Genomic DNA, 13,549 nt, shown 5'->3' with positions numbered 1-13,549 from the left:
TTTGCAAGTGAGTACGGTCACTTGCCATTTATATGTTTGATAGGAGAAATCAGGCGGGAAGTACTTCTTCACATCATTGTATGCATAATACTTTGAGGGTTTTTTTAAATTTCTCAAAGTATAATCCATAGTAGAATGGAATAATTAAGAGATTGTTTTTCTTGAATGTTGCTATACTGTTAATATTGTAGCTGGAAATCTTTAAGGCAGGTAAGAAATGTAATAGTAAAGTCATCTCAAGTCTTGTAAAATAATTTTCTGCATGAAAAACTTCTTGAGTTCATTTGATCTCTTATCACAGCTTATTTTATAGTCTCCGTTCTTGATTCCATTATTAAACATTGTTTAATTGTTAGTACATTTGCATTGTTAATGGCCTGTAAACTCAAGATTTTAACTCTAATTCATTTGTTCAGTTAAAATGCTTAGATTATCAAGTTTACATCCTTCAGTACAGTAGGCTATGCTGTAAAAAGATGACCATGTAACTGGTCTGTCAGCATATGCACCTTTTCCACTGGCAGCAGTGCTTGTATAGAAAAACTTGCTCATTTCTATGTTTGTTTCCAGATGGAGGGCTGTCAATGTGATGACGAAGCTCTGGTGGAGTGCAGTAATGCAATTAATGAACAGGCCAGTTATGCTGCAAATAAATTGCGTCAACTAAATGAGAAATTGGACTACAAGAGGCAGGCACTCACTTCTATCATCAATGCGCCCAAGCCTGATAAAAAGGCAAGCCTTCCTTTATCTGTAGAAATTTTGCTTTCCTTTACATTCTAGTTCATTTACAACAAAGGGGCTCATTTTCAAAGCACTTAGCCTTCCAAAGTTCCATAGAAACCTATGGAACTTTGGAAGGCTAAGTGCTTTGAAAATATGCTTCAAAGTATACCAATATTTCTTTCACTTCAACATATTTGGTTTTACCTTCCCTTAGGATGCCACCTCTTATTGTCGAGTGTTTGTACATGTTTTCTCCCCCTTCATACCTCCTTTAACACTCTGTTTTAATATACAGATATGCTGATGTAATATGCTGCACTAATCTCAGCATGGAGGTTTTTTTCTGGCTTAGCACCAAATGTTAGTACGCTATGATTATGTTTGGTAAACCATTTTGTAAATCTTAGTGTAGATACCATGCTAATGATCTCCCATAGAAGCCTACTTAAGATACAATAAACAATGCTTAAGAGTAGCTTACTTGTTACTTTCTTTTTAGCACTGAAACCAAACCTCACTCCAGATGTGAAGTAAAGTTTTAAGTTCCCGTTTACAGGCCAGAAACCCCCATTACATGGAGACCCTTGGACCAGAGGGCCTGCTGATATTTGTCCCTGCTGTTTAGGCAACCCTTATGGACATCAGCCAAACCACTGCCATTTTCCAAGTTCGCAGCAAAAACAGAGATGCCAAGGAAAATGCTTTCTTGGACTATTTGAGGGAAAGGGGTAGGGGGAAGACAGGTGTTTGGAGGCTCTCTGGTCCAGTAGTCTCCCTGTATCAGGTCTCTGGCTAGAGGTACACTGTGTTAAGGGGCCTGGCCAAGATTGTCCTGGTTCAGATTTCCTGAGACAGATTTGCCCAGCTCTAATGGCTAGCTTTTCCTTTGTCTCATCTGAAGCAGCATGGCCTTATCCCTGTGTGGATTACTTCCTAATTTGTTGCTTGACCCCCACCTGGTGAATGGGGAATTGCTGGAAGGGAGCAAGAGATGCCAACATGTACCCTTCAGCTTGCCTCCAGTTTTATTTTATTCACCTGTTGGTATGATCTTAAATAAATTTATTTTTACCTGCATCTCACACCCTTAGTTTTATGGTTATAATAAAAAATAATCTATGGTTAAAAGATTGCTGCTCTGACTACAATATTGCAGTCTAACTCTTAGAATTTAGTATACTTATACCTATGACTTTTATTTTTTTAAATGTTCATAGCAGGTCAAGTGGTATCATGGAGCAGAACAGATGCTGAAACACTTTGCTCTTGGATTTCGCCACTCCAAATCATATGTGACTCTCTCTGGGGAAAGGTGAAACAAAAAAATGAGGCTTCAATGAATTTTGTTAGATCAATCAATTTGTAATACAACAGTTCAAATCCCATTTTCCATTATCGCAAAAAAAAAAAAAAAAACCAAACCGCCCAGCTCAGAAAGGACCAAATCCATGGGCATTTGGTCCATCCAAACCGTATTTTCGAAACAAAAGATGGACGCCCATTTTTTTCGTAAATACGGTCTGTCCTGCTTCTTCACGTACCCGTTTTCGGACATAGACGCCCATGGAGATGGGCGTTCGCGTTCGATTATGCCCCTCCACATGTATTATCTGCTATTTCACACACTCTAAATTTGAGCAATGGTAGTAACTTGGACAATTCTTCTCTACTAGTGGTTGAAGTTTTGAAGATATTGATGGCTACAAAGCAGCTGCAAGGAGACAAAGACAGCTTGCAAAGATGATTCAAATGTGGAGGATCCTACAGGGCCTCCTTGGCCTTCATTCGGTTCCAAATGGGCATTAGAAATCACCATGGAAGTTACAGCAGCAGTAGAACATACTCTTAATAAAACATTTCAGCTAATTCTGGACAAGTTGTAGACTATGGACTATTGTCTTAATACTATTGGTACGGGGATTCAAACAGTGCAGTAGTATGTTGGAGTAATAGAAGAGACACTACACTAAGCAGAAACCAACCATACAAAGCACAGCTCCCAGCTAAAATACAGGACAAAGTGGATGATCTTAAAAATTGTTCAGAGGGCAGTGCCTCTAGCTCTTAATTTGGAGTGAAAGGAGGACATCTTAGACTCCAGATAAATATGCTTTACTAGCCCTTCATTTAGGGCTCAGTGTATCGTAGCAATGGTCTGACTTATCGAAGACTTCCCACATGTCAGCAGTAAGCACAGCACAGTTTACAGAAAATAGAAATGGTTGCCTTTGGCCTTCATTCAACAGACTTGTTATGCTAATACGTATATGTGGGAATCTGCAGGGCAAAAGAGTATACATTTCGAAGGTCTTTTGGGGCTAGGAGAAATTTAAAATTCTTGCTTGCTACAACTACAGTGTGGGATTAATTAAATGCTCCACTTTTGTGTTAGTTTATGGACTTGTATCAAACATATATGCCCGTTTTTAATGTTCTATCGTATTTTATCAAGCATGTGGAATGCGGTCCTGAATAATTGCACTATTAAGCTAGCAGCATTGCTTTACTTGAAAACAGATTTAAAGTAAACACTCCTTATCTTAATATCCGACGGGGGCCACTGCCGTTTCACCCTTACAACAGGGCTTCCTCAGGGACAGAGTGTTGAGACGCGATGCTGTGATTCTGTAAAAGTAAAAGGTTTTTTAAACTTTAAGCAAAAAGGAACCAGGATTGTACAAAAACGCACAAGAGCATAGACACTTGAATCGGCTTACAGCTTGACGGAGCGCCAGTCCTTTCAAAATGGCGTCTCAACGTCATCAGTGTGTCATCTGACATTTATAGGAAACTAGGTCAATTAGCAATACTCATTGGTTGATTGGCTGAGGAAATCTACTGATGAACTAATAGAAAACATGCCAATCGATTGAACTGTTAAGACCATTAGGTTCTAATGAGTTTAAATCAAATATCCACTGAGCTTCTCTCCTCTGTAATTTCAACTTGCGATCTCCCCCTCTATTTGATGCATCGATTCTGTCGATTGCATAACATTGGAGATCTTCAAATCTGTGATTATTATCCATGCAGTGTTCTACCAAGGGCTCTTTGATGGCTTGTCTTCGAATGTTGGAACGATGTTCCAATATTCTTACTTTCAACATTCTAGTTGTCATCCCAATATATAGTTTCTCGCAGGGACAGCTGATTGCATAGACAACATGGTCTGATAGACAGTTGGTGAAGCGACGAAAGACATAGTATTTTTTAGTCTTTGAAATATATATTTGTTTGACTTGTTTGGTGATAGAGCAGATGGGGCAGAGGCCACATTTGAAGTGACCCTGCGGTCGTGTTGTGTCTTGTTTTCTCACTGATCTAAGGTCTGCTGGACTGATCATCTCTTTGATGTTGTTGCACCTGGCATAAGCAATCCGTAAATTGCTATTCCTAAAGGCAGGGATCGATTGTACAATGTCCCATCTGTTTTTGATTAATCTGGCTAAGGAAGGACTGTCTTCATTGTATTGCATGACCATAGTACACATCTCTTCCTTATCTTTATCTTGATTTTGAGTGGTAGTGGTCAAAAGCAGTTCCCTGTTATTGAACTTGGCTCTATGATAGGCTTTGTGGAGTATGAATTTAGAGTAACCTCTGTCAGCCAAATCATTCATTAATCTCTTGGCTTGTTGTTTGAAAGTGGAAAGATCTGTGCAGATGCGTCTCAGTCTCAGCATTTGGGAAAAAGGTAAGCTGTTCTTTAAATGTGTTGGATGGCAGCTCGAATTATGAAGAAATGTGTTCTTATCAGTGCTTTTCTTATAAACCTTTGTGACAAAATGATCACGGATCAATCTCACTTCCACATCTAAATAATGAATCGATTCAGTAGAGTGTTGCTCAGTGAATTGGATGTTATTGTTACAACTATTGAGCCAAGTCATGAAGTTGTTAAGTTCTGCAGGTGAACCTCCCCATAGCATGAAAACGTCATCAATGTAACGCCACCATGTAATAATGTTATGCAATCGACAGAATCGATGCATCAAATAGAGGGGGAGATCGCAAGTTGAAATTACAGAGGAGAGAAGCTCAGTGGATATTTGATTTAAACTCATTAGAACCTAATGGTCTTAACAGTTCAAACGATTGGCATGTTTTCTATTAGTTCATCAGTAGATTTCCTCAGCCAATCAACCAATGAGTATTGCTAATTGACCTAGTTTCCTATAAATGTCAGATGACACACTGATGACGTTGAGACGCCATTTTGAAAGGACTGGCGCTCCGTCAAGCTGTAAGCCGATTCAAGTGTCTATGCTCTTGTGCGTTTTGTACAATCCTGGTTCCTTTTTGCTTAAAGTTTAAAAAACCTTTTACTTTTACAGAATCACAGCATCGCGTCTCAACACTCTGTCCCTGAGGAAGCCCTGTTGTAAGGGTGAAACGGCAGTGGCCCCCGTCGGATATTAAGATAAGGAGTGTTTACTTTAAATCTGTTTTCAAGTAAAGCAATGCTGCTAGCTTAATAGTGCAATTATTCAGGACCGCATTCCACATGCTTGATAAAATACGATAGAACATTAAAAACGGGCATATATGTTTGATACAAGTCCATAAACTAACACAAAAGTGGAGTTTTTTACCCTATGATAGAATCTGGGCGTGGGTTACTTACAACATCAGTAACTCCGCTCTAAACCTGCGCCAGCTGGTCCCAGGTTTCTGAGGGTTTTCTCCACATTTAAGCACACTCTTTTGAAAATTTGTGTTCTAGGGTCACATTATATTTTGTATTACATTACGAACCCCAGACTCTAGATAATACTGCAGTACGGTATTTTATTAATTAAATGCTCCCTTAGGTACTAAAGGAATGGTAGGTGGTGTTAAGGGGTAAATAAGGGCGGGAAGTAACTAGGCTACTGAAATGTGACCATGCTAATAGGGATTGTGTGTTGTATGAGTAGGTAGAGGGAATGGGAAGGGAGGGAGTTATTTGGGTTGAATTTGTTGTAGTAAGATATGGAAGATATTTAATGAGTCAGGGGATGGAGAGGTGGCTTTCCTGGACCAATGATGATATGCTTGAGCTCCAGTGAGGTTGAAGGCTGAGAAAATCCCTCTATAGGTTGAGGGATAACGTTGATGATTGGGTTTAGTATCTGAAGATATTACTTAAACTCATGATACATTACATGTCATGGAATGTTGGAGGTATTTCATCACCTATAAAAAGAAGTATGATATTACAGGCCCTCAATGGACAATAGGCCTCACTAGTGTTTTTGCGGGAGACAAAAGTGGTGGAACATAGTAAGCTAAAGCATTGGGGAGGGGAGTATATAGAGGCCCTCAGAAATACAAAAAAGACAGAAGTATTGATCTTCATATAAAAGGGGATTGTTATTGGAATGCCACAAAGTTATACAAGAAGCAGAGGGTGTTTTGTAATTGCATATGTAACCTTGGAGATGCAACAAATTCTACTATGTAATATTTATGCTCCAAATATCTGCTAGAAATTTTTACAAACTAATATCAAAACACTTATCAGTGCTTTTCTTATAAACCTTTGTGACAAAATGATCACGGATCAATCTCACTTCCACATCTAAATAATGAATCGATTCAGTAGAGTGTTGCTCAGTGAATTGGATGTTATTGTTACAACTATTGAGCCAAGTCATGAAGTTGTTAAGTTCTGCAGGTGAACCTCCCCATAGCATGAAAACGTCATCAATGTAACGCCACCATGTAATAATGTTATGCAATCGACAGAATCGATGCATCAAATAGAGGGGGAGATCGCAAGTTGAAATTACAGAGGAGAGAAGCTCAGTGGATATTTGATTTAAACTCATTAGAACCGCAGCAGCTCAGCTTCCGTCTGCCTTCCTTCCCTGCCTGTGTCCCGCCCTCGTGTAACGTAACGTCGGTGAGGGCGGGACACAGGCAGGGAAGGAAGGCAGACGGAAGCTGAGCTGCTGCGGTTTCGGTGGGGGGAGTGGTAGCGGGGACCTCGGGGGGAGGAGCGGTAGCGACAGTATCCTTGTGCGGCTGTGTGTGTTTCCCTGAGTTCCGCCCCCTTCTCTCCCTGCTTCCTCCTCCTCCGATTTCCACACCCATGGAGGCGTGGCTTGGATTCTCAGGGTTCGGACTGTAGTGCGCATTTGCAGAGTTGTTGCTGGATCCTGGCTTAGCTAATATGGATTCAGTGAAGGTCCAGAGAGACACAGATTGTCTAGGGAAGAGTGCAGGTCCAGAGAGGTAAAGGAAAAGAAAAGATGGCAGACTTGAGCGTTCCAGATTTTTTTCTAATTTCTTGTTGGGCCATAGGCTGAAGTCAGGTGGGGTGTATTTGATACAATGAAAACACAGGGATAGCAAAAACTGGTTCTCTTATTTTTGAGATGGAGCAAGGTAACTGGTCACATGTTTAAATTACATCATAAGGGTTCCTGACTGGCCATCTGCTATGTATACACCTATACTTGACAAGATTAAGAGAGTCATTGTCTGGGAGTTTCAGGCAGATGGACTGTCTTTGTTAACTCCAGTCTCTGTGATTGCTGCCAATATACAGATTCTGTTCTTTGGAGAATGGTGGTGATTACTTTTCATCATCCTCCTAGCCAGCCTTTGTTACACTGGTAGTCCTCTTAATAGTCTTTTAGTTTCAAGCTACCATTGGTTTTCAGGGGGAGGGTAGAGCCAGGTCTGTTTTCTGAGCAATTAACATTCAAACATCTCTGCAAATATTTTCATATATATCTAATTTTAGCAAAATCAATATAACTCTGAAATTCATCATATCATATGCTACAATCTGGGAATTAAGAATGTATGATAAACTTATTAAGGCACTGCATGGGGTGGGGAACCAGCAAGCCCAAATTTGTGCTGGATTTACTGGGTTAGATTGAATTTTGTTCATTCAAGCTCTATTATGCTATTATTGGAGGAGTACAGAAATGAGAGTTTCATATCGTGGATTATCCAGCTGTGCTTCAGAGGCTTGGGTTTAATATTGTAACTGAAAGGGGAGGGAAGGGGGGAAAATATAGAGAGTTGTACGGGGACAGAAATCTTACCCATCCCTGCCCGTCTCTGCTGGAATCTTACCCATCCCCACCCGTCCCCGCAAGAATTTAACCCATCCCCACCCATCACTGTAAGAATTTAATAGTACATAAAAGAAAATTCCAGTCAGCTCCCTCAGTCTCTCTCTGGATTTGAGCCACAGCACTGTAGGCAAGGAAGGAATGGAAGCTGAAACTTGGAACACTCTGGTGTGCACATGTAAGATTTGTCTCTGATTTACTGGCGCTGTATGCTGAGAGGTCACCACATGCACGTGCCAGTAGGTCAGGTGACATCTGATGCTCATGCCTGTGTCAGAGCTGAGGTCTGCTCATCAGCCCGGGAGCAAAGAGGATTAATTGTAACATAGTAAGTAACAGCAAATAAAGACCTGAATGGTCCATCCAGTCTGCCCAATAGTCACACTCATTATCAGTTCATGATTAAATCAACGAGTGTGATATTATATACTTGATTATGGTCTTTCTTTTGTGTTTCTGGAACATAGACCATACAAGTCTATCTGGCCCTAACCTTATGTTCCAACTGCTGGAGTTGTCGTTGAAGCCCACTCCAGTCTATGCGTCTTCTCATTTGTGGGACACAGATCGTAAAATCTGTCCAGAACTGTCCTTATGTTCAAGCCACTGAAGTTGCTGTCTAAGCCCTTTCCAGCCCATCCTAAACCAGACTTCCATATATTATACACAGACCATACAAAGCTGCCCGGTATTGGCCCTAGTTAATCACAGCCAGAGTCACCATCTAAGCATTATTTCACACATCCACACACATGCAGCCATTTAAGGTTAGGTTTTTTATAACTTCCATTTTCTAATTAGAGACCTCTGTGTTCATCCCACGCCTTTTTGAATTCCATCATCATTTGTGTCTCTACCACCTCCTTAATGGAAAAATTTCCACATTTGTGCTGTTAAAGCAAGGAGGAGGAGGAGGAGACAGCAGTCAAAGAACTTGGTACTCGGTAGATGAGAGGCTGGTGCAGGTGTAGCTTACATTTCCACGGGAACCCCGCAGAACTGCTTCCATCCCCGTGGGAACCGCACAGGAACTGCTTCCGTCCCCGTGGGAACCCCACAGAACTGCTTCCGTCCCCGCGGGAACCCCGCAGAACTGCTTCCGTCCCCGCGGGAACCCCACAGAACTGCTTCCGTCCCTGCGGGATTCCCGCAAACCCTGTTCCCGTGCAGCTCTCTAGGGGGGGGGCATAGAAATCGTCAGCTGTATGATGTACCAGCTGTTTCTTGGAAGACAGTATGTTGGAGAATTGCTTTTACTATTGTTCTTCTGAAGGAGTTTATCTGGAGGGAACAGGTGTGGGTGGTTTTACATGGGTGTTGGATTGGAATATTTTGTTGAACTTCAGAACTGGTTCTGTGTTAAATGAGGTTATACATGTTCAGTGGGAATAGAGCACTCGCCTCTATTCAGAATTGCTATGGTAATATTACCTGTATTAAGTACTAGTTGGGGTGTTGCTCTTGTTATGGGCATATTCTGCACTGCTTCTATGTATTGGAAATTTTTCAATAAAAATTTGAATGTTAAATAAATAAATAAACAAACAAAATCTGTTAGGATTTCCCTAAGCAACAGCTGTATCACACTGTTGATTGTCACAATTACCCTGTAGTTTCTCTAGCTCTGTTTCACATCTTGGACAATGAAAAGTCAGTTTATATACTATGTAGATTCATACCAGATACTATGGACTGTTTGGCTCCCCTGTCAGTGATATGCAGTAGTGCCGTAGTTCTCATTTGCATATAATGGTGGTCACAGGCATGCAAATCTGTCTCGTGCATATTAATTAGGGATATACTGAAAACCCAACTGGCTGGTGGTCCTACAGGACAAATGTGAAAACCACTGTAGTAGTGTATTTTCTCATATTTGTATGTTTTCTATAGTGTCTATAAATGAGCTAGTTAATGCATCATGGTCAGTATTACCATTAATTAATCTTTATGCTTTCCTGACAGATTATTTCCAAGTTGAAAGATGAAATTTCACTGATGGAGAAAGAAAACTGTGACCTCAAGTTGCATATTTCAAGAACAGATTGGTGGTGTGAGAACCTTGGCATGTGGAGAGCGGTTATTAACAATGGCGAGGTATTTGTTGTGTCTTTATGTTGATTACGTTGGGAGTGTCCCTCTGCTTCTCCTCTCTCCCCTGCCCTCTCCTCCATGTCCAGCGATTCTTCCCATCCCATCTATGTCCAGCGATTCTCCTCTGCCTGCCTTCCCCTCCCCTCTGTGTCCCATGCTTTTGGCCTCCCCTCCATGTCCAGTGATTTGCCTCTGCCCTGCCTTCCCATCACTTGTGATGTACAGTGCATTCCGCCTCTGCCCTGCCTTCCCATCACTTGTGATGTGGAGTACGTTGGAGTGTCCCTCTGCTTCTCCTCTCTACCCTGCCCTCCCCTCCATGTCCAGCGATTCTTCCCTCCCCTCCTATCCCATCTATGTCCAGCGATTCTCCCCTCCCCTCTGTGTCATGTGCTTTTGGCATCCCCTCTATGTCCAGTGATTCTCCTCTGCCCTGCCTCCCCTCCCATCTGTGTCCCGCGATTCTCCCCTCATCCCATCCATATCCAGCGATTCGCCCCTCATCCCATCCATATCCAGCGATTCGCCTCTGCCCTCCCCCTCGCTTGTGATGTACCTCTCCCCTGCCCTCCCATCGCTTGTGATGTACCTCTCCCCTGCCCCTCCCCATCGCTTCTGATGTAGAGTATGTTGGAGTGTTTCCTCTGCTTCTCCTCTCCCCCTGCCCTCCCCTCCATGTCCAGCGATTCTTCCCTCCCCTCCCATCTATGTCCAGTGAGTCTCCTCTGCCGTGCCTCCCCTCCCCTCTGTGTCCCGCGATTTTGGCCTCTCCTCCATGTCCAGCAATTCTCCTCTGCCCTCCCTTCCCATCCATGTCTCACGATTCTCCCCTCGCCTCCCATCCCATCGATATCCAACGATTCGCTTCTTCTCTGCCCTCCCATCTAATCCATGTCCAAGCGATTCTCCTCTCCCCCTCCATGGCCAGTGACTCTGTCCTTCCTGCCACCCTGCCTTTAAGCCATCCATCTTACCTGAGGTCGCAGCGGCGGCAGGCAGGCTGGGCTCGCATCGCCTCTAGCCTTCCCTTGCCTTCTCTCTCAGTGTCCCGCCCTCCTCTGACATCATTTCGTCTTTATCCGAGGGCGGGACACTGAGAGGGAAGGGAACGCTGGAGGCGAGCTGACGTCAGCATGCTGTTACAAACCTCAGCCAGCCAGCCATCCAGAGAAGCAGAGGTACAAATTATTATATAGATTACTGCTGTTTTTTTTTTTTGTAATTCTACTTGATATACACAGCACTGTATAAATAGATGAGTCCCTACTCCATAGAGTTACAATCTAGTCAAAACAAACATACAGGACAAAAAGATTGAGTTTCATTTATTAAGAAAATGATTATGGCAAGCAAAGCTGTGATCATGAGAGAAGGAAGTTACAATTTAAAAGCAACTTCAAATGGTGGCTCATTAGACTAATTTAAATAAGATCAGAAAGGGAACCTGATGCACGAACTCAGGAAGCCTCATCCAAGTGTATGGCACAGCAAAGTGGGAAAGCATAGAGATCGCATTTGACAGTACAGGAAAAAGGGACAGATAAGAATAATTGAGGATGAGAAGTATTCATGAAAGGGGTGAAATGAAGAGGAAAGGTAATAAACTGCAGAAATTACGCACTTCTAGTACTCACCTGCACTCGGTCTGTTCATGTGTATAATATGTAGCGCTATAGAAATGCTAAATAGTAGTAGTAGTAGTATCTATCTATCTATATTTGTGTGGTGTGTATATATAGATATCTCCTCTCTCTCTATTATATATATATATATATTGTGTGTGTGTGTGTGATATATATGTATATACCACAAAACACACACCCCTGAAATTGTGGGTTATAAAGTATTAATCATATCAATGATACAAAAAATGTATAATAAAATTTATAGCAATGTGCTTACCAACGCAGTGTGCTATCTAGTATAATAATTCGCACCTCCAACATTCTGAAGCGGACTCCTTGGCAGTGAAGACGTGTAGTGTTCGTAGGGTTCGTAATCGCCCCGCCCTCGAAGGAACTCTGTATAGATGCCAGGGAAAGAAACACGACGTCAGAAGGAGAAGGGACCAACCACAGGCCTCGCACTTGCTCTCAGTGCCCTGCCCTCGGAGGGAAGGGAAGGCTACATATAATATTCACCCACCGGAAGTTCGTTCCATCCCTCCGAGTTCCACGATTGTTGTCCGTCCCACCTCCCTCCTAGTTCCAGCATCCCCTCTCCCTCACTCCCAATTCCAGGTCCCTCCCTCCCAGTTCCAGGCCCCCCTCCCTTCGAATTTTAAAAGTCATCCTGACTTACCTCACGCTTTAAAAAGCGTGCAGGCTCGGCACTTACTTCAGTTTTCCCTTCTCTGTTTCTCAGCTCTGGTCCCGCCCTTGCGGAAACAGGAAATGAGGGCGGGACCAGAACTGAGAGACAGAGAAGGGAAAACTGAAGTAAGTGCCGAGCCTACACGCTTTTTACTGCTGCTGCTGCCGGCCGCCGTAACCCCGACGAGGTAAGTCAGGCTGACTTTTAAAATTCGGAGGGAGGGGGCCTGGAACTGGAAGGGGAGGGAGGGAGGGAGGGACGACGACCCTGGAACTCGGAGGGAGGGACGACGACCCTGGAACTGGGAAGAAGGGAGGGGGGATCCTGGAACTGGGAGGGAGGGGGGGACGCTGGAACTTCCCTTAAAAACATTAATGGCAGAAGGTGATAACCTTGCTAGTGCCCGTTTCATTTCAATGAGAAATGGGCTTTTTTTTTTTACTAGTATATCAATAAATTAAGAAGGCAACTGATTAAAAATTACAGCACAGCACAAAACAATGATTAGTACACCTTTATAGCTAGATCAAAACTACTTAATATATCTCAAAAACAACAAGGATTGCACTTATCTGAGGGCTGGTCAAGCTGATATGACTTGTTTTGTCACTATATGTGGATGTCATCCTTAATATTTGTGAGCCCAATCATTCAGAAGTGCAATTGTTCATGTTCCTAACACAAATTTGTGTTCTACCATAAGCTGCTTCAGGTGGAGGGGAAATGAAAACCTAAAACACAAAGATATATGTCACAAAATCTCACTTGGTTAACAATATTATAACCAAAAATCAGCATGTAAAATAACTAATTATCAAACATCCATGCTAGGGCTCAAGAAAGGGTCCTGCCACTGGAAATACTTGTAACTGGCAAAAGACACCTGGTCTTTTTTTTTCACCTCAATGATGTTTTCATTGATTGTCTTATCACACTGCTCCCACACAGCTATTGATACAAGTGGGGTTTAAACAAATTAGCATAAAGAAAAGACCTGTTTGTACTAAATAGTTTGAGTGAATCTACTAATGTGTTATACATTAATTAAACTGTTGTTCATTCAATTTCTTCAACCCTCAAGGGTACACAGTATTCCAAAACATTGCTCCTTCTCAAGTAATGTACGAGATACTTCTCCCCCATGTGGGAATCGAACTTGTAGCAAAACTACAAAGTTCAGGTCAGATAACTGATGCCAAGCATCTTGCCGATGAACCACTACCTGTGCTTCCTCACAATAAATTCTCAAACAACTAAGGTGTTTAGCAATATGCAGTTTTATCTTCCTTTGAGTATGACCAATATAGTAAAGGTTTCAAGGGTAACAAATAGAGTGAACAACTTGAGAG

At 42.3% G+C, this 13,549-nt stretch overlaps 1 protein-coding gene across 1 annotated transcript in view; it reads left to right on the top strand.

Moving 5' to 3' along the window:
* Window positions 1–13,549, top strand: part of SNX25 (sorting nexin 25) — a 266,994-nt gene that overhangs the window by 152,888 nt on the left and 100,557 nt on the right. The window contains 2 exon segments of the mRNA XM_030191496.1: window positions 571–735; window positions 9,759–9,890. Coding sequence (XP_030047356.1) covers window positions 571–735; window positions 9,759–9,890 — 297 coding nt within the window.

This window comes from Microcaecilia unicolor, chromosome 2 (assembly GCF_901765095.1).
Source record: "Microcaecilia unicolor chromosome 2, aMicUni1.1, whole genome shotgun sequence".
NCBI classification, from domain to species: Eukaryota; Metazoa; Chordata; class Amphibia; order Gymnophiona; family Siphonopidae; genus Microcaecilia; species Microcaecilia unicolor.
The sequence above is the reverse complement of the archived record's forward strand: the minus strand, read 5'-3'. Positions and strand labels throughout refer to the sequence as shown.